Below are 25,590 nucleotides of genomic sequence, written 5' to 3' on the forward strand. Positions count from 1 at the left end.
CCGTAAATTATTAAAATTTGATAAATGAATCCTTATTTCAATATTTAATTGTGAATTTAATTTCAGCAAAGAATGTACCTTGCAATGTGCCATTAACCAAAAATGCCCTCTTCTCCAATTTGAACAAATTCATTTTACAAAGCCCTAGAAAAACCCCAATTCACACCACCTATACATACACACACAAGTATACATACATATACACAGACTCAGATGGAGAAGGCTCTGCTGACACTGGAGAAAGGCACAATAAGCTCTGCTTGGAACTACTGTGGTCAAAGATTTGCCACTGGCTCAGTCAATGGCACCTTGACCATCTTCGATTCCGTTGACCCTTCTTCATCTTCTTTCACCCTCACTTCTAAATCCAAGGTTTCTTCTTACCCTTTTTAAATTATAGTCTTTTTGATCCCCGTTTGTTTTTTTGGGCTTTTTACTTGCTGTGTTGAATTGGGGTTGTCTTAAAATTTAATTATTTTGCTTACATTGTTACTGTAAGTCTTTAATTAGTTTTAAATGTTTGGTCTTTTGTAATTTGTTGCAAGTATATTTGCTGTATTGAACTGGGTTTGTCTTAAAATTTGTTTTTAATATTTTTTAGTACAGGTTTTGAATTATTATTGGTGAGTCTGCAATTAGTTTTTGGTAATTATGTCATGTGTTGCAATTGCCAGGATTTAGTGAGAATATATTGCGAGTTATGTAATTTTTTTTAGTTGTTTATACAGTTAAACTGGTTTATAAAATATTGACATTGGCTGGTAAATTAATTAGGTTCATGATACTAGTATTGTTAAAGTTGTGTGGGTTCCTCCGGAATATGGTGATGCTGTTGCGTGCATTTTTTCAGATGGAGGATTCTCCATATGGGAAGAGGTTGCAGAAGGTATATAACTAGGTGACATATGTTTCCGTTTTCATTTTTAATTTGTGGAGATTGCGAGACATTGGGGAGCCTAGAATTGGATTTTATTGCCATTTATACAGTTTCTGAATTGAAATCATGTATGCCAGTGAGCCTTGGCTTGGTCATGCTAGATTGGCCTTTTGTTAACTAACCATTTGTCACTAGATATTTCACCACATGAAGTCATTTGGTCTTACTGTTCCTAGTTTGTACTACCCAACAATTCTCGTATTTGAATACTTCTTTTCTCTTCCATTGTTTTTATCAATGACTGCACACTAGGAGAGTAAGTTTGAATATTTAATAAATTACATTTGCGTTATTTTTCCAATCATCTAGATCCAGAACATGTACAATGGGTGTTGTGCAAATCCTTTGAGGGGAATTCCAATCAAGCACAAGTATTAGACATTGAATTCGGAGTCTTCCTTAACAGTTTGAAACTGGTGAGTTGTTTTTCTAGACTTCAATGGAGAATATAAAATTCTTGTTAGGATCCATTAATTTGCTACTTTTTCTTTTTCCCATAGCTGAATACTTTTTTTTATTTATTACATATGCAACAGAAATTTACCAATTCCAGGTTTGAAGATATGTGACAAACAGGATTCCATTTTCTGGACTGTCTTGTTCCTTATTAATTAGCAAATTTTAATTCAGGCTAAGAGATTGAATCTGAACCTAATTTTATATTTGTTACCTGGGCTTAATGATCGATTCTGTTTATAATCTTTTCAGTAGTTTAATACAACCTTATAGAATAGTTTCTTGGTTTATAGTAGATCGTCTTGGAAAACTCTGAGTTGACACTTAAAAGTGTTTAGTATATATCTAACCTTTGTAGTGATCAGTTGCCCACCACCTTGTAGCGGTGAAAGTTTAATACCTCAAGTTGGTATCAAATTGACATGTACTCTTTTGCTTGAGGTATGTGTTAGATCACGGCGTACTCTGATGGTCTTGTTAAAGTGTTCGAGCTCCCAGATCCGTTGGATTTAAAGAATTGGCAACTTCAGGTGATTTTTCGTACTTATATTTTCTAATTGTGCACCACCCGACCCGTCTACGGTAGCGCTTGCTACTCCTTTTTTCTTTTGTTGGCGAACCAATAAATCTAATTTGTCTTAACATAATCTTCACCTGTTAATATTTTGTGCCTTTGTATAATGGTGCTCTTAGCTCAAGGGTATATGTAATATGTTTCATTCCTTTTTTTTTGTAGGCTGAATTTCAAAATGTTATTGATTCAGTTGCTAAATTTGGGAAGGTGGTAAGCTTGTCTGCCTCTATTTCTTGGAATCCACAAAGAGGCGAACAACAATCAAGCTTTGCTATAGGGTTTAATTCCGACATTCCACTATTAAATTCCACTAAGGTATGTTTGTCATTGTATTAAGTTTGTATATTATTATGTATGTATCAAAACTTAAGTCATTGAAAGTAATAAAAAAGATTTAGCTACTGGAAACTCTCAAATGGAATACTACTTAAAAATTACAGGACTAGTTATGTGTATGATCGTTCTAACCGCATAAGTTTTCATTTCAGATCCTTCACTAGGCTATAGGCTTTTAACTTTTAAGTGACTAAACTAGCTTTGCACCTAAGTGCACAAAAATTGCGTAAGCATAGAAACTTGAAGCTATGAATCATTAGGCCTTTCACCATCTATTTGTCCGCCAGTGTACCCAATGTGCATGTAGAATTCATAGTGTCCACTTGATGGCTTTTTACTACATGATATGCACAGAAAAGTTCAAAGTAGCAAACTGTAAGTTGTGCAACTTCATCATTCGATATAATAGCAAGTCCGGTGCTAGATGCAAAATTGCTATAATATAGTATCAAAAGGTGTTTTTGGTGAATAAAAGTTTCACTTAAATGCTGGTTTCAATTAGCCAACTCTTTTAAATTTGACCCAATTCAATATCCTTTTGGTATTGGTGATGTATGTTGCAATAGTTATTTATCTCTTCTGCTCCCTTTGTAGTTATTGATGGGTTTCAAATATAGAATCAAGGATGCATTTTTACATATTTGCATCCAAATATAAAACCCCTTCGGAGTTTTTTTTTTTTTTTTTTTCCTTTCTTTTTTGGCATTTGGTGCCAAAATATAGCATTCTACTGGACTTGCTCTAACTTCACAGGTTTTAAGGAAAAATTGGAGTTTCATGCAACCACTCAAGATCAAACAGAACTAGGTTTACAAATTTATTAATACTAGCCTTTAACCCGTGCAAAGCACGGGCGGGTATATAATTCGTAATTTATTAATTATAATTTAAATTTTAACACTATTTTATTAGTATTTTAGTATTAATGAATTGGATTTTAGTTAAATTATATTAACCAACTGATTATATCTTCTAACGGAAATTTAGCTTTCACAATTTATATTATTCAATTAATTTTAAATCAAAATTTTCATATTTCATATATCTTCATATGTTACGTGATGGTTCGTGTTTGTAACGAAATAGAACACGTTAGAGTTAAATTTCGAGTAAAATATGTTATAATTAAAAAGTAGCGTCTCTAATTATTTATATGTATTTTAGACAAAAGATATTAAAAATTGTATATTTATAATTACTTATACATTTGTCTATAAGTATTTTTTAATATTAATATATGTTATTAACAGTAGTTTCACCTTTTTCAACTAATTATAAATTATATTTAATAAGATATTAATATACATAAGGAGTGTTTTTAGTATATAAAACTGTTTAATAGATATCTGCATGTTGTAGACTTTTAGTTTTATAGGAGAGTACCAAACCAAAATTTTGTACGACTACAAATTATACTCATGTTGGCTTTTTATAGTATAGTATAGATTTATCCGTCAGTAAGAATTCAATTCAACAAGTTTGGCACAAGAAAATTGATTTAAGATTCAATGTTCAAAATCAAATAGAACTGGCATCAGTGGATTCAGTCATTTGTATTGCGTGAAGCATTCCATTTCTACATGTGGCAGCAATGATAGAGGTTTTACTCAAGATACTTAGCTAGGTAGTTAATACTTCGTGATTAGTATTTATTATTTGGAATTATTTTCACTTATATATGTGTTGCCAAAAATCTTGATCAGTTAAAAATAAAATCTAGAAGTTTAAGTTCCTATTGCTCATGAAAATTCTTGCAATGTAAGATTTTAAAATAATTGAAGCTTTCAGACTTTGTTTTCCATTTTTATTCCTATTTAATTTATAATCTGTCTTATTTTGTTTTTGCTCTAGACTCGATATGATTATGATAATAATAATGTAGATAAGTATATGTGTTTTCATCTATTTTTTTAATTATTGTTGAATTACTATATGTGATTTAGTTTTGTTTGTGACTTGATATTTGTTAATAGGTAATAATATAATGTAAGCTTATATTTTTTTATAATGCTTATTCAAATAATAATGACCTTTTATTTGTTTAAAAGAATTCATACACATGTATTATTATACATTCTTCTGGCTTAAGTAACTTGAAAATCATATCATCTTAACTATCTAACTTCACACCTAATTAACTGGACCCTAGCTTATATAGGTTTCTTCAATATGGCTAATCTGTCTCTCTTTTAAGGTTTTTTTTTTTTTTTGAAAGTATCTTTTAAGGTTTTTAATCTCCCCAAAACCGAACTCGTCAATTTTTATTTTGAGGCATTTTCTTAAGATTTGTAACTGCGTGTTTATCTCTAATATTGTTAATGTTTTTCCTTGATTTGAATGGTAAAATCTAGTCTTTTATATTTGATCATTTAGGTTGTAGACATGCTTGTAATAATGTAATTCCTTGTTGCCGAACAATTAATAGCTTGGAAGCATGCTTAAAATTTTTAAAGCCCTATGGCTATCTCTTGGATCCCAGAAGCTCAATGATATATGATGTGTAACTTCCTGAGAGAGATTTGCAGGTTTGGGAATTTGATCTTGATCATCAGAGATGGCTTCCAGTTGCTGAATTAGCTCTGGCTAATGACAAGGGTGATCCAGTTTACACAGTTTCTTGGGCACCGAATATTGGCAGGTAGGACCATTTACAGTTTACAATATAATCCACTAATCATACAATTACTTCCTGAAGACATCAAACACGGCCTGTACTTAAATTTTAGGTTTTTGAAATCATTTTGGATTCACACTTGACATATATCTTATCTTTCCCAACCCAATCAGCACATTATGGCCCTGTTTGGGAATTAGCGGTTAGCTGTTAGCGGATTGAATTAGATGTTTTGACTAGCTGATTTAAATAGATGTTTTGACTAGCGGATTGAATTAGCGGTTTCTTGTAAAACTGTTTGATAAATAGCTGTTTGATGAGCTTTTTGTGACACATACCCAAACCGCTAACCCAAAAAGCTCCTCAAACTAGCTTTTTAAAAATTAGCTTTTTGAGCCCAAACCTCTATTTCAATCCGCTAACTACCAAACACTAACATTAGCGGATTGAAATGGTCAAACCTCTAAAACACCCAAAACCTCTAATTTTACCCCAAACCTCTAACTTCCAAACACCCCCTATATCTGTTACTGTTACTGCTGCTTATTTGTTTTTCCAAATAGAAGAAAACAAACATTCAAAAAAATTTCCTGTAAATATGTAAGACTGAAATTGAATAATTTCTGAACAGGCCGTATGAGATTGTAGCTACCGCCACCAACAAGGGTATTGCAATATGGCATATTGGCGTGGACGCTAATCAGGTGGGAAGGCTCTCAGTGGAGAAAGTAGCACTATTGTCTGGTCATGAGGGCGGGGTATGCATTCTATTTTCTGCCAGTATACTAGTAGTAAAAAAGCTGCAGGGTTTGAGGAAAAAAGTACCTAATTGGTATGCAGAGTGCATGTCGTTAAGAGGCATGAACAATATATTTTGTTTATTCTAAATAAACAATGCTATAACATGGTTTAACATTCCTTTTGTTCCTTCTAAGTGGAATGTTCCTCAAGTTTTTTGTTTTTATTTGGAGAGTTATTGTATGTTTTTTGGCTGGGTATCAAGCTGAGATTTTAACAATCAACTTAATTTTGTTTAGGCATGGCAGATGGAGTGGGATATGAGTGGGATGACACTAGCAACTACCGGGGATGATGGAAGGGTTAGGTTGTGGCAGTCCAATTTAAATGGAGTTTGGCATGAACAGGCTGCTATTCAACCCACCACTTAGCATAACTATTAAGACACGAGAAGACATTGTAAAAATGCTGATAATTTGTAACAATGTTTTGTCGGAAGGGGTGTTTGTAGAAGAAATAGTATGCCTACATTTCAGTTTTATTACTGGTAATGTCTATTAATATTTTATCAATTGACAAAATAAAAAAAAATATGTTACTGGAAATAACTTTTAATCATGTAATTTTCGGTTTTTAAAAATAATGAAAAAGTAATTTATAATCTTTGGTCAAAACTTATTCAATTTGAACAACATAATAAGAATAGAAATGTGACAAGTGAAAAAGACGGAGAAAATATTTTATTATCAGTCAGTTTTGCATATTCCTTCTATTAGTAATACATATAACCTTTAATATAGCCCAGCGGAGCGGTCAACAATACTAGTACAGCATATAGTGCAGAATCATTTTGTCAAAGATGTGAAATATGTTGTTGTCTACTGCATTTATATTTTAAGACTGATGGGCATGAGGGTGACCTAAGGGTGTTGCCTGAGGTTAAAAGAAATAGTAAAAGGGTTATATTTACAGATTTACCCCTATAAATTGTAACATACTAATATGTGATAACCAATTAGAGCAAGTCCAAGAGAAGCCCTATAACTTGTCTTAAGTTATAATTTAAGGCACTTGATGAAAAATGTTGATCCAAAAGTGTCCTAGTGATGCCTTATATCACTAGGACAATCTCTTCAAGCCCTATTAATAGGGCACCTCTCTCCTTGCCCTATCCAATATTTTAATATAAAATTTTATATCCACCCTCTTTCTCTCTCTAATTTATATTGTGTTTTAATGATGAAAAGAAGACTTTAATAATAAAATATTAAACATATATTGAAAATAAGGCACATTGTTGGAGTTGAACTTACATAACCATGTCCTAAATCACTAGGACATCATATTTTATATTATATTTGGGGCTCTAACTAGGACATTGTTGGACTTGCTCTTACAACGTTAATTTGATTCACTAATGAATTCGTTTGATGATCATTCTAAATTCTGAACTCAAAACATATTCGGATATGAATGATGAGATTGGATACTGCTAAATTCTTCGCTGTGCTGTGCTGTTGCTGACTTGCTGCATTCTGAAATAGCGTTTGAGCATAAAATCTTACTAGCTTGTTTGAAGTAATCCTACAGAGTCCATATTATTACAGACATTTTTGATTGGATATGCCTTTTAGTAGTCTACATTATCAAAATTACTACCATGTCAACCCCTGACCCTTGACCTAGCATATTGAAATTTATGTTACTTTACAAGCTTCTTCTCTATGCAAGCCATCAGGGTTCTCACAACTAACTCATCAAGATTTTGAAGTTGAATTACTAGAAAAATCCTGGTGTATCAAATGGAAATTTCAGATCAAGATCCGCGTGATCAATCTGGAAGTCCAAGTCCAGTATCGGAGAGTTGCTGGTTGATGTGTTTGCTGATATTATCTCGTTATGATCAGACTCTGGAAACTGTCCAAAGCTGTTCATCTGGTAAGGCGAAACAGAGAAGTAGCTTGATCCAGATGTGGCCGGAGAAATGAACGACGGAGAGAAATTCCCCATCACATTCTCATTAACCAGTTGTGAAAACGAAGACAGTTGGGCCTCACCTGTCAGATTTTCGATCCCTTGAGGAAAAGAGAAGGAATCCGAGGCTTCCTTCTTATGCAAGTCCTCTGTTTCAACTCTTAGATTTTCTCTAAAGTTAATAAGCACATCGTTCGTTGGTTCTTGATTATGATGATGATAATGATAATGGCTCTCGTGCTTTAGTTCTTGATTCTCCGGTGTTGCTGGTGGAACTGAGTTGTTCGCCTGGAGGCAGGTATGTTTTCCTTTGTAAGTGATTTCAAATATTGTGGGATCATTATCTGATCTTTGAACTTGCTTTGTGGCATAACACATTTGAGTGTTCCTGTATGTGCATCTGTAATAGCTTCTGCAAAATCAACAAATTGCCATAAGTTTTACAGTATTACTTAAACATCTAGAAATATTTACCAAATCGTGTACTGAATGATTTGGTGACAGTACGCCATTTGGTAAATATTTAAATAAATGTCACGGTGACCCACGTTCACATCAACATTCGATACACCACTTACGTGTTTGTTTTGCTAATTTTTCCGTTAAAAGATACCATATCATGAGTATTATAGTAGAATCTAACTCTCACCTTGGATGAGTAGCTCCAAGAATGTCCTTTTGTCCGTACTTCCTCCAACTATATCCATCTTCAGCAGAGCTTTCCACTCCATTCTCAAAATAAATCCTCACATGGTCTTTCCATGTAGGCAATGCCTTTCTGCAATACACCAAAGAGAAACAACTTCAGACAAATTCCCACATTAAATCTAAAAAAAACTGCATAAAAAAAACCATGGACTAATAGCTGAAATGCACTAAGAATCACCTCTTCTTGGAAACATCCTGGTGATGATCCTTAAATTCCCCTGGACTCCCCTCAGTCGAAATCGGAGACTGCGGCAGACTGACCATGGCTGGCACAGCCTGAGCCTGCACTGCTGAGGACTCACTCCAGTTAAGAAGCAACAAAGCATTGTCATAAGAAGAAAGAATCCTCTGCAGCAGCCTCTGATGAGTATCTGGTGATGAAGTTGATGAGCTCAAGTGAAACTTTAGCTGCCTAGCTACTTCCATTCCTTGGATCAGCTCATTGGCAATAGTACTCTTCTCCCAGTTACAAGCACTCCCCATTTTCAAAAAAAAAATAAAATTTTTTTTTAGCTCAAATGAGTGGACTTTTCACAACAATATCATAAAATTTCAAGTTCTTAAATATTTTTTTTTTTTAGTGGAATAGAGGGAAAAGAATGAGTTGGGCTATGAGTGAAAGTTGAGATGAAGCAGAAGAGTGAAGGAAAAATGGTATATAAAGAGATGCAATTTAAGCTTTGACTGAAATATGTTGTTAGTAAGAGTGTTGAAGGTTGACTGAGAAACCGAGTTTTTTTTGTTAAACTAGTCTTTGATAGTACGAGTGGTTTTGATGGTTTGATGAGATAGCACGAGAGGGCCCTGCTGACCAATTCAATTCTAACGTATCATGCATTCAGCATATGTTTTATAATGCCCTTTTACAACTAGACTATTGTTAATTAAGCCGCGTGGTTCATCAACATTATATTAACAAACTTAAGTTTAACACAAGTAGTCCATATTAGACAAAATAACAAAGATATTGTAACCATAATAGGCTGTTAGACTTTAGTACTGGTTATAGTTTAATTTAATAAAGGGATATTATCATTTTTTTTGCTTGGACTTGTGATAATTTTGTACAATTATTTTTCTGCACATAATACTCTTTCTATTGAATAAAGCTAAGGCAAACATTTGAAATTGTTGTACTGAAATACATGCATTTGAATCATGTAAAACAGAGTGAAATATATTCAAATTTCATCATCAAACTTTTACGGTGAATATCTTATTCATTTTCACTCTATTCAATATGATTGAAGGGTGTATTACATGCATTTTTTATATTGATTTTAAATATAAAATATATTTTATAATTGTAAAATTTTATGACATTATATTTAATTTTTCTTAATATATTGATATTATATATATAAGCCCAAATATACATAACTATTACAAACAAAAATATGATAATACTAACGGGAAAAATCAATTATAAAGCGATACAACGGAGAATTTCCCTTTAATTAATCACGCAAGTATTCCAAGTAAATTATTAAAGACCGTGCACAGTCCAATTCTCCCAGATTAGAAGTACCAGGAAAAAGTAATATTTTCCTCAAATCATGTATACAAAAAGTATATCATTATAAATTTTTCAAAAAAGAAATTTTTGAGAGAGGGTGTTGGTTCCGTATGCCATCTGAAGGGATGTGATGTGAATGTCATAATTTTGAAATATGGTTATAGATGTCACTGCAAAACACGTAATTTCGTCTCACATTTATGAAAACGCAAATTCTTTTTACGTTTACTGTTTAATATGTTATATACTTTTTATTTTTACAAATTTGTTATGTCTATATGATAAGTTGTTGGGTTTACGAGGAAAATATAATTTCGAATAATATTTTGAATAAAAATATAAACACAATTATATGTTGTGTTTTGAGATGATAACAGAATTCTTATTTTCATGTAAAGATATTTGAGATATTATGTATTAAAATAATGACATCGAGCACTTTTCTCAAAAAGAAAAAAAGGAAGGGCAAGGAGGTATGATCAAACATAAAAGAAAGGAAAAGGGGGAGTATAATTTTCTTTGGATCTACATATAAATACTAATTGCTTTCATTCAAGTTTACATATATACCTCCTATAATAAGCTAGGCCATCAAAGTTTCCCTTTCCTCATAAAAGGAAGTTATACTCGGTCTCTCAGTGGGGTATAACATAGCGGAAATACTGACCGATTCAATGTTTCAAGAAAAACATGGTCACTCTATACACTTAATCATTTCGACACACATTAAAAAGAAAAGAATGCAAGAAACAAAGTCAGATATTGAATTCTACTGCATAAAATGGTTGGTATTATTATTAGACCACAGAAGCTTCTCTGACTAGTAACTGTACAATTTAAGCACTTGGTTTTTTCTTACCAATGTTAAAAGTCATCGTTGTGTTGCCAGGAGACAAAAGAGATAATTTGTGGCTTACGTTCACAGGTAACATAATTATTCTTTCCACGAACCTTTTTTACGTTCTCAGCTTCTCTTCTGACTCATTCCTACTTCCAGATGGACTGGCCGTGATTCCTACTATCTAAGATCATGGGGGTGAGCATTTGGTTGGTCCGGTCCAAAACCGGACCAAATTTCATTTTTTTCGGACTGAACCGAAATAATTCGGTTTGGTCCAATCTGGGCTGAAAGAACCGAATTTTTTTCGGGAAAAAAAAACAAACTACCCAGAGTACTTGGCAACATATCCAAAGGCTGCTATTATGTAAAGTATGGATCTCCGGAATATATACTAGGTCAGCTAGCTGAGATATAAAATATTGACATAGACTAACACCATAATCAGTTCTCAAACAGAGAGCATACACAATATTCTAGTTCTGGAAGAACACTACGTCAACTAACTAACAAGTGGGTTTACAAGATTAGAAGTAAGCAATCTTCATAAGGCATGATAACATATCAACAGATACCACAAAAAGGTAGTAACAGTATCCGTTGTGAATTTGTTATCATTCTAGCGATGAACTTCTTCCAAAAGGATGCTCGAAGACAAACTATAAGTCGCATGCAAAACACATTCTGATCCACTTGATTACTGGCACAAAGAGGTTTCACCTTCCTTCCATGAGCCCGGATATGAACTTTGATATGGCATTAGCAGCACACTCCTCAGCTTCTTCTTGAGAAGACCCCTCTAACTGCAGATGTTTCTTGCCAATCTTGAATGAGTGGTCACCCCCTTCTATCACATACAATTCATTCAAAGAAGTCATCTTCTTCCTAACAGCCTCAAGCTTTTCTAGCGGACAAAGTGCATCTTTGCTACCCTAGTATGTCAGATAATCAGCATAAAGAACTTGATTATAAAATCTCCATATCATTATCAGTTAAATTATTTTTTTGCTAAATTACTCTCAGCGTAAGTGGTTGAAACAAATCTAGGCTACGCAACTAAAATGCAGACTATAAAAGTTTATCCACAACTAATAACATCTAATGTCTCAGCATTGGTATCCAGCCCAAGCAAGTATAGTATCACTGTACCAAGCTTGTTAGCTTTGTAGCTTATGCTAACAGTGAAGACAAATGTTTTATTAAATTCAGTGCTCTCTCCCTATCTCTCGCATGTCAGCATGTGTATCAGTACATACGAACGACTATAACAAAATATAGAGGTTACCTGTACAAACATGACAGGAACCTTAAGTTGCAAGAGTGTATCGTCTCGAACAGCTCCCTTCATGCCCTGTAATATATATTCATCAATTCATAATATTCAACTCTGTCAAATTATGAAGATTACCCTTGTTTAAATCGAAATCCTGATATCTGATAAGTAAATACTAGATAAAGTTTATCCCTAGGAAAGCACAATTAGTTATCTGGCAGGCAGTAAAGAACTAGATAGAGTTTCCAAGACAGTTTTGTTTAGATTGCCTATTCCAAGTAAATCTGATCCAATTGCCGCATATTATTATGATTTGTAGAAAAATATTGGCAAGGTAAAATTAAGTTATATATGTACATATCACATATGCACACATATACCCTATAGAGGAAGAAACGAAGAGGAGACCACGTCAACATAAAATGCAAACCCATAAATTTGAAATTCATCAAAACAGGCATAACTTGCTCCGAAACCCAAACCTTGTATTGTGATCAAGTAAAATTAAACTATCCTCAAACCTTTAGTGGATATCCCAAGCAAACTACAGCCGAAGCAAAAATGTGTTCACCTCCAGCTACCATGCAGCTAACCCTGCAAGAAATGACGACTTCTGGATCAACCAAAGTTTAAATTGTAATTACAACCCACCCCCTCCCCCCGGAAATGTACATGACTGCATATACGCTTTAATGGGAAGGCAATATACATTGTTATTCTTTCTGCAATCTCCAGATAGTTCCAGTTTTAATACCTTCCCTGTTTAATAAATACATTAATAAAACATTTCGAGAAACAAACTCCTCTTCTATAATTACCAGTATGAACTTTTTTGCAGCATAATAAGAACTGAGATGTTCCAGCACCAATCACAGTCAATACAACATTACTACTAGTTGCCCCCCCCCCCCCCCCCCCCCAAAACAAAAAAAAAATTATCATCAAGGTAAAAAGAGAATACAGAACTTTATGCCAAAAATCATTCAGAGAAGGAGTTAATATTCTCATCAATTATTACCTTGAGCCCATAGATTTCCCTACCAAAATCAGGGGATGATCTGGGTATTTTGCGACAGCCTTCTTAATAATATCAGAATGAAAGTCTATCAATTTTTCAGCCTTAGGAGGGGCCCTTTTCTTTCCTCCAGATATATCTGTTAAAGTGCCATATTAAGAAGTTTTAGGAAACCAGAAGCATGCCATGTAACATATTCGACAAAATTATCTTGGACAAATGTCATTGCAAGAAATTTGAATATCCTCAAACAAAAATTACGACATGGACTAAGAGTGCATTGTTTAGAGACCACTCACATGGATAGTCAAAAGTTACTACTTCAACAGCACTCAGTGCTTTGGCCAACAATTCCTTCCATCTGCATTTAAATACAATGATCAAGTTGTCAAGGAAACCAAAAAGCGATGAACATTTCTGCAGAATTATTAAACTATCACACAGTGATCGTCAATTGTACAGACAGTATCTTGTTAAAACATCATAACAGAATAGTGATGTTTTTTCTAGGAATTTATGCTATGCATATTACAAAACACTTGATTGACCAGTTACCACAATATAGTTGCCTCAAAAACGACAAGGTTCTGTATGTCAAACTTGTGCATCACCAAAGCCCTGAAAAACCGCTGATTTTTTTTGTTTCAATCATGTTTTGATATTAAATATTAGTCTTGTAAGATTGGGAATTGTGCTTAATCGGTAAAAACACGGGTGTTGGCCCCCTTTATCACAATTTCAAGCAACAATGTCTCAAATATCACGTCCAGAAAAATGGCCTTAAATATCAGTTTATCACGTTAAATTGTGAGCGTTTACCCTCTTCTAAACCCATAAGGAAAACAAATGCAAACCTAAAAAAACCTTAAAAAAGCTAACGTGAGATTATGTAACAGTACTATGACGTTACTTTATGTAACATTTGAAGTTCAAACTCATATAAAATATAATTTAAACGCTCCATCATGTAGCGTTTTATTATCATAAACCTAACGCTACATTATGTAGTGTTTTATTATGATATTCAGGGTCAATGATGTGATATTTAGGACATTTTAATCCTCAAATTGTGAGATTTGGGGTATTTTCTCTGAAAATCTGAACCTAAGATTAATCACATACTAATTACATTGATCGAAAATTAATCGGATGATGAATAATCCGAGATTTAATCAGTTCGACGAGTTACGAAACATATAGGCCCTGTTTGGGGATTAGCTTTTAGCGGATTGAATTAGATGTTTTGACTAGCGGATTGAAATAGATATTTTGACTAGCGGATTGAATTAGCTGTTTCTCGTAAAACTGTTTGGTTAATAGTTGATTGATTAGCTTTTTCTCACACAAACCAAAACCTCTAAACCAAAAACCTCCTCAAAGTTGGTTTTTTAAAAATAAGCTTTTTGGGTCCAAACCTTTATTTCAATCCCCTAACTACCAAACACTTATATTGCTGGTGGTCAAACCTCTGAGCTACCCCAAACCTCTAATTTTACCCCAAACCTAAACAGGGCCATATTATGGTGATAAAATAGTGTAAGGGGTGGGAAATATGAATTAACAAGATGAAAAATGGGGTTGTTTTTTTACCAACCTAATCATCCAATCTGAAGTGGAAGGGGCACCAGCACCATGAGCGAACACCACCACTGGTGCCTTGTCTCTGCTGCCTTTTCTGGTCTTTACTTCAACTGGTTGTTCTTTGTCTTCTTCCACATTCGCTCGCTTGCGTTTGGATGCACCAGTTTTTGCCATTCTCAAACAACTCGTTTCTTTCTTCGCCCTGCTGTTAAACAAACACCTCTTAGTTTTATTGACGCACATAGTTGTGTTGGTTTTCGCGCGGGTTAATATGCAAAAAGCTCACCAAACTCATGACCAATTTGCAGTTGAGTCACTGAACTCAAAAAGTTTGCAAACGGATCACAGAACTAGATTTAACTTGCAATTAATTCACTGAACTAATAAAATGTTGCATTTAATTCACTGTTCCGTTATGTATCAGTTGACTTTAACGGAATTCGTTAAAAAAATTAAAAAAAAAAACTTTGAAAAAAATTAAAAAGAATTCGTTTTTTAAAAAAAAAATTGAAAACTTAAAAAAAAATTGAAATTTTTAGAAAAGCTATAAAAAATCCGATTTTTTTTATAAAAAACTGAAAACTTACAAAATTTTGAAAAAGCTATAAATAAATATGAAATTTTTTAAAAATATGAAAAAATTGTAAAAACTTCGAAAAAAATCTAAATTTTTTGAAAACAATCAAAAAAATCTGGAATTCAAAAAATGTACCTAAAATTTTCGAATTAAAAAAATTTCAGAATTTTATCCAATTTACAAAACTTTTGAATTTTTAAAGTTTTTTCACAATTTTCAGATTTTTTTTAAGAAAATCAATTTTTATGTTTTTTTCAAAGTTTTTTTTAATTTTTACTAATTTTATATGATTCGTTTGTAAACTTTTTTAGTTCAGTGACTCAACTGCAAGTTAGTCATGAGTTCAGTGATCTTTTTGTCTATTAACTCGTTTTCGCGTCAACTTGTTTTCTTCCTTCTAATTTTGTTCACGCTGTAAAGGAAAAAACAAAAAGAGAAAGATACGGGAATTAGATTGAATCAAATGTTTTTTTGAGTAATTGATTGAAACATATGTTTTAATTAGTTTTTTATGTTACATATCAAAACTTTTAATACAAAAAAAATTTCAAAATAGATTTTTGAAAATTAGTTTTTTGAGCTTAAAAGTCAAAACTCTATTTCAATCCGCCAACTATCAAACATTATCATTAGCGAATTAAAATGTTCAAACCTCTAAAATACCTTGAACCTCTAATTTTACTCCAAACTGTTAACTTTTGAATACGATCAAAAAAAGTTCGCAATATCATAATTTATAGTTAGAATATCCCAAATATCATAACCCAGAAAAATAACCCTAAATATCATTATAAAATGTAAGATCGTATTATGTTACCCCACACAGCACAATAACGTAATATAATATAGTGTTGTGTTGACATTTTTGTTACTTTTCTCATGTTTTCTTTTTTAATAATAATTTTGGTAATTTAGGATTAAGTTGTGTTTTGTATCCAAAAGACAACTTAAAGTTGTGTTTTAAACCCAAAACATCACTTTAAATGACGTTTTGAATTTAGAAAATTATTAAATAAAATAGGTAACCCAGGATAAGTAGCGTTTTGCACTCAAAACACAATTTAAAATAACATTTTATACCCAAAACACCACTTTAAGTAGCGTTTTTTAACTTAAAAAAATGAAAAATATTTTTTACCCAAAACTGACGGCTAACACGTTAGTGCGCCGAGTGGTCAATTTTTAAAGCAATAAGGAATTGTATAATTTTTAAAGCTATTAGGAATATTTTAAAATTCAACATGCCAGCTCGATATTCTGACTAATGGATACATATCGTTGGAGATGCTCTTGCTATGAATAATTTAAAATTCAAAGACCAAACCTAAATTATTGGTCCAGGATCATACCTGAATATATCCGGTCCGTTTATCATCACACGAAAAATTGATTTTTATTTCCGATCAGAAAACTTGAATCAGATTATATACATATATATTATTATTCATTATTTCACTCTTAATTTACAAATCTTAGATATGAAAAAATAAAATATGTCATATTTAAGTAGAAAACTAAAAAAAATAAAGATATTCGAGTCATAATAATCAAGACATCAAATTCAATGAATAAATACATAAATCGAAACTCGTATACTTATAACTCATTCCTATTTAGAAAAATATAAAATATTTAGCTATTTTTAAATTTATACTCCTTCCGTTCCTTTTTATTAGTCGCTTTGACTCTTTGCACATATTTTGAGGTGCAATAACACGTTATTTTTTCAATTTTCTTTTTTTGAATAAAATATAGATGTCAAATTTTTATTCAGAAAAAGATATTTGAAAAATAATATGTAGAAGTATATTGTTTGTACACACGGAGGGAATATTAACTCACAAATAACCTGTATCTCTAAAATCAAAATAATAACAAAATAAAATTTCAAAAATATAAAATGTTAAAAATATCAAGTAATGAGTACAAGATCCAGCCCGAAAACCGAATACAACATCCCGTTCCCCACGGATGAATTCAAAAAAATCTAGTATTCCATCCGGTCCGCCGGTCCGGCATGATTTTGGACCATCGTGGAGTACTAATTTCTAGTATGATCCTCCTTAACGTGCTTTTTGCTCAATTTTCAGAATTTTGTAATCTTGTCGTCATCGGTATTTTTTTTTCCGGACCAGCTTGCACGCACATCGACTAATCCGGTTAAGCTATTAGCAGACTCGTACCCCCGAACATGGTAGCCCACTTACTTCCGGATTGCCCAGGAAATCGAACTCGTGACCTCAAGGGAGCAAGTCTCGAGCGCCACTATCCAATCATCTGGGACACCCCATGGGGGTCGTTATCGGTATTTTTCTACACGTAAGAAAAATCATGGGAGTGCCTACTAATTTCCTTCCATTCCGCAGCGAGTCTGAGTCTATCTTCACTGACTTGACTGCACTCAATTCCATATATATATTATGCCCAAGAAACTCCACTAAACATATGAACAAATGGCTTTATTACACAATCCTCTTGTTCATGCACTCATTTATGTCTTCTTTATCTCCATACTTTCACTTCATACCACATTTTCATCAAAACCTCAAGGAGAGGCTCTTGTCCAATGGAAGAACACTTTAATACCATTTGATTCACCTGGAGATTATGATATGCTGCATTCTTGGTCCTTAAACAATCTCGAAAGCCTTTGTAACTGGAAGGGCATTACCTGCAATGCTGGAGGAACCATTCTGAAGCTCAACGTTTCAGGTCTCCATCTCAACGGAACACTTGTTAACCTCAGTTTCAATTCGTTTCCGAACCTCATTTCCCTGGACATGAGTTCCAACTTCTTTATAGATGTCATACCAGCAGAGATTGGAAGCCTGACACAACTTCAGCACTTGAGCTTTTCCTTCAACAATCTTAATGGTACCATTCTTTCCCAAATTAGTCATCTTCAGAAGTTGACCTTTCTTGATTTGTCATGGAATAGGTTGACAGGATCCCTGCCTCAATCGATGTTTACCCATTTAACTAATCTTGAATTCCTCGATCTAAGTCTTAATCATTTCGAAGGGCCATTGCCAGGAAATATTTCAAAGCTTTCCAGGCTAAAGGAACTTAATTTAGGAAGAAATAATTTCTCAGGGTCTATTCCTGATGAAGTAGGTCTTTTACACCATCTTCAAGTTCTCAGATTGTCTGAGAATTTATTTGTAGGTAAAATTCCTTTTTCTATCGGCCAACTTAAGAAGCTTCAAACACTTGATCTCAGAGCAAATTCTCTAACTGGCCCTCTGCCTTCGTCCTTCACAAATCTTTCACAGATTTCTGTACTAGACCTATCAGATAATCTTCTGTCCGGTAAGCTCTTGCCTCATTTCTTCAGCAACTGGACTGAGTTAACATATCTGCGGATGAGAAACAATACATTCACTGGTATTATTCCTTCTGAAATTGGTATGCTCGGAGGACTTCAGATCTTAGACCTGTCAAGAAACTGTTTAGCAGGTTCAGTTCCAGCAACTATTGGCAACCTCACCAAACTGGATACCTTACGTTTGTTCTTGAACAATCTCACTGGAACTATTCCACATGAAATTGGGAATTTAACACAGCTAACACTTCTTTATCTCAACAATAATCAATTGTATGGAAAGGTGCCAGATTCAATTTCTGGTTTAAGTAACTTGTTGTTACTTTACCTTTATGCCAATAGTTTTACTGGCAGCATTCCGAAGGACCTGGGATTTATCAACACTCCAAACTTGACGTTTGTTGATTTATCAAAGAACAACTTTTCTGGTAAGCTTTACAAGACATTTATACTTAACTCTTTTCTTCAGAGTAAACTAATAGTATTACACCATATTTTAGCTGAGGCTGAGGCGTGTACATCAAATTCTAGTTTACTAATATCTCTATTATACCCTGTTACCAGTGAAGGGAATTTGGAATTTGTCACACTGGTGATCCCTTTATTTTTGTACCTGGTTTGTTTTGACATTTCAATCCAAGCTCTTTTATTTTTTGACAGGAGATATTCCTGCAACACTTTGCCAACATACGTCCCTTCGGCTTCTTGATTTGTCAAGGAACAGCTTAAGCGGTGAACTTACACACTATATGGAAGATTCTTTCACTGAGAGCTGCCAACTGACAACTTTCAACATGAACAGCAATGACTTCGAAGGGCCGATACCCCTAGCCTTGGCAAACTGTAAGCAGTTGCAGATTCTTGATCTTGGAAATAACAAAATAAGTGGCACGATTCCATCGTGGCTTGTTACTCTTCCAGAGCTACAAATCTTTGTCTTACGATCAAACAGACTTCATGGTATGTTGGGTGTGAGAAAAGTGGAGCATCCATTCCCCAAATTGCGCATCATGGATCTCTCTCACAATCAATTTAGTGGTAACCTGGACATCGAATTTCTCGTTAGTTTCAAAATTTTGGTAAATCCAGATCAAATTCATGATTTGGACATATATCTACCACGATACGGTAATTACATAATACCCAAACAAGCTATACACTACGAAGCATCTGTCCTGTTAACTGTCAAAGGACTAGATGTTAAAGTGAAAAAAATTCTCAAATTGTACACAGTTATAGATTTATCAAGCAACATGTTCAGTGGAGAGATTCCAGAGCTCATTGGCGAACTAAAATCACTCCGGCTGCTAAACTTATCACATAACAGCCTTACAGGCCATATACCGTCTCTGAGAAACATGAGCCTTCTTGAATCTTTAGATTTGTCTTCAAACCAGTTGAGCGGTACAATTTCTTCCCAATTGACTGGTTTGACATTTCTATCATCCTTGAACCTCTCGGAAAACCATCTTTCTGGAGCTATTCCACGTGGAAGCCAATTCGACACATTCAGTAATGACTCATTCCGACATAACCCGGCCCTGTGTGGAGTTCCTCTGACAAAGAAATGCATAGATGACGAGTTGCCAACACAAGAAGTTGATGATGATGATGATGATGATGATGATGATGATGATGATGATGATGATGATGATGATGATGTGAATTGGTTTGATTGGCAAATGGCCCTAATAGGCTATGGAAGTGGATTGGTATGCGGATTATCCCTGGGATACATTTTTTGCACAACTACAATGGCTTTACAGTGTGTGATATTCATTGAAATAGCTCATCAAAAGTTGGCCCGAAAATACAGTAAGAACTCTTGATTGGCATAAGGCTTTGAATTATTTATCTCGTAATCTAATATTTTTCTTTTTCACAGGGTCTCTGCAGCTTTATTGAGAAGCAACTAAGCTGTTAAATAATTAGTAAGCATGAGACTAACTTCCACTGCACTTGGCAAAAATGCACTTAAATCATTCTCATTAATTGCATCATCTTTGTCATTAGAACCCATTTTGTAACTCCTCATTTGATGTGCAGATGCATACACGGCACAATGTTCGTCCTCCCAGAACTCCTCCACATTCTCACTCTTAATCGCTTCACACCTCCTCATTTGATGTGCAAGACATGTACACTGCAAGAGTTCCTGTGTTAATCATTGTTTTCAATACTCTTCTCAGTCCGTGTAACCGTGTTTAAGACTTTCTTTGTTATGCTTATTGATATCACATGAAATACTATGCTAAATAAAGCAACTGTTCTTATAGCAAATTACTCGGTCTACTTTTATCTACTCTATGTGAAGTCTAGCTAATGTAGAGGTAATTTGGCAATTACAAGCAAGAAAATCAAAATCGCCCTACTTGGTATATTCCATGATATTAATTTGCTTTTTTACCACTCTGTCTGATTCTATCTTTTTCGCACAAATTTATATTTCACGAACCTTTTAGTTTTTTTTTGATAATTAACCACAGTCCATAGTCACACACCCATCTTGTTTTTGACAAGATTTGAATCCTCGATCTCTTGATAAAGAAAGCAAGGGAGATATTGTCAAAAACTAAACACCTAAAAAAAATAATTCAAAGTATCAATTACGATCATGAGTTTTCAATCTACTGCAGTATTCAATTTTTGGCAGCAAAGCTGTTGCTTCATGTATGATTTGTTTCTTCTAATTGCAGTACTGAAAAAAAGTATTAATAAAATTTATCTGCTTTTTGTTTGCTAAGCATTTATGTAGTTTCTTATAACTTCCGTTTGGTCATAGAAAGTGATTCCAAAGATTAGCCTGGGATTCCAGTAGGAAGTGTTACGCGTTTTCAGGAAACTACGATTCAGTAGCTGATAATGTGGCTCTGCAAGAACCCTAGGCAACTCTAACCAAGGAGCTTATTAAAAACACCTGTGGTGATACTATCTATTGTAATTACATAGCTAACAAAGATTTTAAACCCTTTAATTTCATTGTTTTAAAAACAGAACAGTAAAATGAGTCAATTGTGAACGAATCCTCAAAATTTCCTAGTTCCTCCATTCTCTATCAAGTCCCCAGAATGTCTGAACCCTTGTAAGCTATACTATTAAACAACCGTAACTTGCCAAATATGCATCTTAACATATTCATATCATATGTTTCGATCAAACTTAATGTAGTAATTCCACGAGTAACGACGTATAATGTAGTATACATAAACACGCTTCAAGGAATGAAAATGATGTATACAGATTAGTTGTTGGATATTACAAGACTGGATGTGATGGATTGTGATAACTCCTTTTTTCGTCGGGGGTTCCAATGCACTGTTCCGGGAAGCTCAGGTCGCGACCTAACCTGCAAAACAACGCCGCACGGGGGGGTGTCCCGTGAAGCGCCTCCGGCGTGATAATCAGTGATTGGAATGCTTGACAAGTAGGGTAATCAGAGAGCCGAAACTCTAAATGTGCGAGGTGTGATATGTGCTTTGTATGCTTTGAAGAGTGAATATTTGTGATAGCCCAGAGAGAGAATATTTAGAGATGAATATTCTGTGTGTTGTGAGCATGCTTGATACTAGTGAGGCCCCTCCCTTCATATGTGAAAAGGCCTGTATTTATAGTGTAGTCATGTGGACATTACAGAACAAATAGCATGTGCCGTGGTGTAGTGCAAATTTGACCATACCTTGCCACCATACTTTCTGTCATTGAGTTGTTGTACCTGCATGCTACAGTTGAGTCATTTATCACTCATGCCAAGTACAGTTGATTTGTCCTTTTACACATGGGTGTGGCGTGTGGTGTTTATCTTTACCTTTATTGCTCCCCTGCTTTATATCTAATTGTTTACCATATTTTGTCAAGTCTGTAAATTAAATGATAATAATGCATGGTATTATCATTGCCCCCCTACTCCTTCCATTTGCTTTAGCGGATGGGAGGAGTAAGTAAAAAAGAAAATCGAGCTGGGACAAGTTTGAAGAAAAATAAGTTGTTTGGGTGCTTTTCATGTGTTGGGTGCGAGCAACACGGAAAAAGAAAATTTTGTGAATATTTTGATGGTTGCCCCCCAGTGTTGGTTGCGGACAACACTCGGGAAAGAGAAGATTTTGCGAAAAAATTGTGCTTGGTTGCCCCCCAGTGTTGGTTGCGGACAACATTCGGGAAAGAGAAAATTTTTGTGAAAAATTGGTGCTTGGTTGCCCCCCAGTGTTGGGCGCGGACAACACAGAAATAGGAATTTTTTGTGAAAAAATTGTGCTTGGTTGCCCCCCAGTGTTGGGCGCGGACAACACAGAAATAGGAATTTTTTGTGAAAAAATTGTGCTTGGTTGCCCCCCAGTGTTGGTTGCGGACAACATTCGGGAAAGAGAAAATTTTTGTGAAAAATTGGTGCTTGGTTGCCCCCCAGTGTTGGGCGCGGACAACACAGAAATAGGAATTTTTTGTGAAAAAATTGTGCTTGGTTGCCCCCCAGTGTTGGGCGCGGACAACACAGAAATAGGAATTTTTTGTGAAAAAAAATTGTGCTTGGTTGCCCCCCAGTGTTGGGCGCGGACAACACAGAAATAGGAATTTTTTGTGAAAAAATTGTGCTTGTATGAATTTTGTCTAAATGTGGGAGAATATTGCACGGATGCACAAGACTAAAACATATATATGATGATAAAGCTGGTGTTGGTTGTAGCTAGCAAATACGTATAAAGTGGAGGATCTTGAGAGAGATTTCGGTGACGACATAATGAGAAGAAATATAAAATAGTAAGTAGTGCAGGATATAGCAGTCCATGAGTGATGGCAGTGTTAGATATGAATGGAGGTAGCGGACATAGGCATATTCTGTTGAACACACATACATGTGATTGTGAGCTATTGGAATAATTTATTCTGTTTATACAAGCTAGTAACTGAGGTGATGGGCCGGGATGAGGTGGCGGGCCCGGTAGGGGTCTGGGCTAATAACAGTAACAGATAGGATGGTTGGTGGCATGTGTTGGTGTGTGGTAGCGGGAGGCAGAATTGACACGAGGTGGCGGGAGGCTTTGATGGCGGTACAAGAGAGAACATAGGTGAAGGTAGCGGACAAACATATATATATATATATATATATATATATATATATATATATATATACACATATATTACTACTGGTTGTGGTAGGTTACAGAGATTGCGGACTGTTGTTGAAGTGAGCTGTTTTGTATATTACTTAGTATGTACCGCTTTTATAATATTCAAGAATAAAGGTGGCGGGCCTAGTAAGGCTATGTGATGGGCTTGGCTAAGAGGTGACCTAAAAATGATGTTTGAGGAAGGGTGTTGTAGCGGCAGCCTGCAAGCGGCAATTTGTGATGAGCTTTGGTAGCGGTACAGGTGATATAACATGCATGGAGCCAGAAGAGTGTGAGTGGGGTAAAACGAAAAAGGAGAGAAAACTGAAAAATAATTATTCAGGCTCTGACTTGCAACTCTAGGTGAAGCTTACTGAATAATATAATTTGTGTGCTTCAAGTGGTAGCGGATAACATTTGGGGGGGAAAAATAAAAATATTTGACAAAAAATTAAATTTGTTGTTGTGCTCCACATTGTGAGAATAGTGATAAATATGCTGGAAATATTTAAAATGATTGTTTTTGCAATAAAATTATTATTGGACAGAGTAAATAAATCTGTAAAAATTGCAGGGCTTGATTTAATGCATTAAATGTGCAGTAATATTTTCTCCAAATGAGCATAATATTTTTTGTACATTAACACTAAGAAACATGTGTCACAGCAACCCCTTACAAAAAGGGTAATTTGCAAAATTTCAGAAAATGCGAAACTGAATTTGTTTTTGCTTTTTTTTTTTTTTTTGCCTTCGATAGAAATTTGTAAATAAAAGTGTGAGTTAATAAATGCAATGTGCAATTTTTTGTATTAAAATGTGGAAATGTTTGGCAAACAAACAAAATTGTGATAAATATGCAAATATGCACTTAAAATTTTTGTGTAACGGAGCATTAACAATAGTGCATCTTAGAATAAAAAATAAATATGTTGCGTCATGTGCTTTAAGGAATGAAGCTGTAATAATTTTTTTTTTACAAATAAATTGAGTGATATGAATATTTTGCTTCAACAAATATTTTTATGAGATAAAAAATAATTGTTGAGAGAAAATAAAGTGAAATAAATAGAGCTGGAGGGTTGCAGTAAAAAATATATAGTATTGTAACACTGAACAAGAGTTTATGTGTCCGCGTTAAATATATATGAGATAGGTTGACAACAAGAATGCATTATGTGGTGCTTAACCTTGGGTAGACGCAAAAAGAATTGGAAGGTAGCGGGCAAGTGGAGGTAGCGGGCAATATTAGTATACAGGAGGGGTGATGCTAGTTGGCAACAATTTTAACAATAACACTGACAGGGCATATCAAGACATATAAGTGATAAAGTGTGAAGCATGTTAATGAATAATAATGTGGATACATGTACTGTGATATTGGAAGCATAAAAAGTAAATGTAATCATGATAGATTGGTGAGCTGGCAGGATAATTGTGAATATAAAAATATATTGAAAAAGAAAGAACCTGTGCCTCCCAAATATATAATATTTGTATGTAGTGGTTTAGTTGTGTCCGTGGGAGAGATGAGCTTGGTCCGCCATCATGCTTCTTATTAAATAAGAGTAATTTGTTGTGAGGACCCATAAGGTTGATATTCTTGCTTCATTGAATGTGGATGCTTCTAATTGCTGCAATAAAGGCGGACCAAAATTTGTAAAAATAGTTGTACTACTTTTTTGCTTGCTTTTGTGATGTGTGCATGATGCTTTTGTTGCTTGCTTTTGTGAGATGCATGATGCTTTTGTTGCTTGCTTTTGTGAGATGCATGATGCTTTTTGTTGCTTGCTTTTGTGAGATGCATGATGCTTTTTGTTGCTTGCTTTTGTGAGATGCATGATGCTTTTTGTTGCTTGGTTTTGTAAGATGCGTGATGCTTTTTGTTGCTTGCTTTTGTGAGATAGATGCATGATGCTTTTTGCTTGTTTTGTGATATGTGCATGATGCTTTTGTGTTTGCTTTTATGAGATGTGTGTTGCTTTGTTGCTTGGTCACGGGACACGGTTGTGTGTTTCCTTGTTGCTTGGTT

General features: G+C 34.3%; 4 protein-coding genes across 4 annotated transcripts; 2 read left to right on the forward strand and 2 right to left on the reverse strand.

The window, feature by feature from the left end:
- The first annotated feature begins 81 nt into the window (after positions 1-81).
- On the forward strand, positions 82-6,200 carry LOC108197477 (protein SEH1). The gene is made up of 8 exons (XM_017365111.2): positions 82-372; positions 775-886; positions 1,247-1,353; positions 1,846-1,923; positions 2,130-2,282; positions 4,829-4,941; positions 5,549-5,675; positions 5,955-6,200. The coding sequence occupies exons 1-8, from the start codon at positions 214-216 to the stop codon at positions 6,084-6,086; spliced, it is 981 nt and encodes a 326-aa protein (XP_017220600.1). The 5' UTR covers positions 82-213; the 3' UTR covers positions 6,087-6,200.
- Positions 6,201-7,201: 1,001 nt separating this feature from the next.
- Positions 7,202-8,977, reverse strand: LOC108197514 (probable WRKY transcription factor 53). Its single transcript, XM_017365161.2, has 3 exons — positions 8,516-8,977; positions 8,279-8,407; positions 7,202-8,041 (listed from the first exon to the last, which is right to left on the reverse strand). Exons 1-3 carry the CDS (start codon positions 8,818-8,820, stop codon positions 7,435-7,437), a joined length of 1,041 nt encoding a protein of 346 aa, XP_017220650.1. The 5' UTR covers positions 8,821-8,977; the 3' UTR covers positions 7,202-7,434.
- Positions 8,978-11,099: 2,122 nt separating this feature from the next.
- LOC108198776 (uncharacterized) lies at positions 11,100-14,787 on the reverse strand. Its single transcript, XM_017366546.2, has 6 exons — positions 14,574-14,787; positions 13,279-13,340; positions 12,983-13,118; positions 12,486-12,558; positions 11,977-12,042; positions 11,100-11,623 (listed from the first exon to the last, which is right to left on the reverse strand). The coding sequence occupies exons 1-6, from the start codon at positions 14,732-14,734 to the stop codon at positions 11,408-11,410; spliced, it is 714 nt and encodes a 237-aa protein (XP_017222035.1). The 5' UTR covers positions 14,735-14,787; the 3' UTR covers positions 11,100-11,407.
- A 2,726-nt stretch (positions 14,788-17,513) lies between these two features.
- On the forward strand, positions 17,514-20,800 carry LOC108198815 (receptor-like protein 52). Its single transcript, XM_017366593.2, has 4 exons — positions 17,514-18,887; positions 19,120-20,274; positions 20,345-20,390; positions 20,506-20,800. Exons 1-3 carry the CDS (start codon positions 17,591-17,593, stop codon positions 20,362-20,364), a joined length of 2,472 nt encoding a protein of 823 aa, XP_017222082.1. The 5' UTR covers positions 17,514-17,590; the 3' UTR covers positions 20,365-20,390; positions 20,506-20,800.
- The last annotated feature ends 4,790 nt before the right edge of the window (positions 20,801-25,590 follow it).

The sequence above is a fragment of the Daucus carota genome, chromosome 8 (assembly GCF_001625215.2).
Source record: "Daucus carota subsp. sativus chromosome 8, DH1 v3.0, whole genome shotgun sequence".
Classification (NCBI taxonomy): Eukaryota; Viridiplantae; Streptophyta; class Magnoliopsida; order Apiales; family Apiaceae; genus Daucus; species Daucus carota.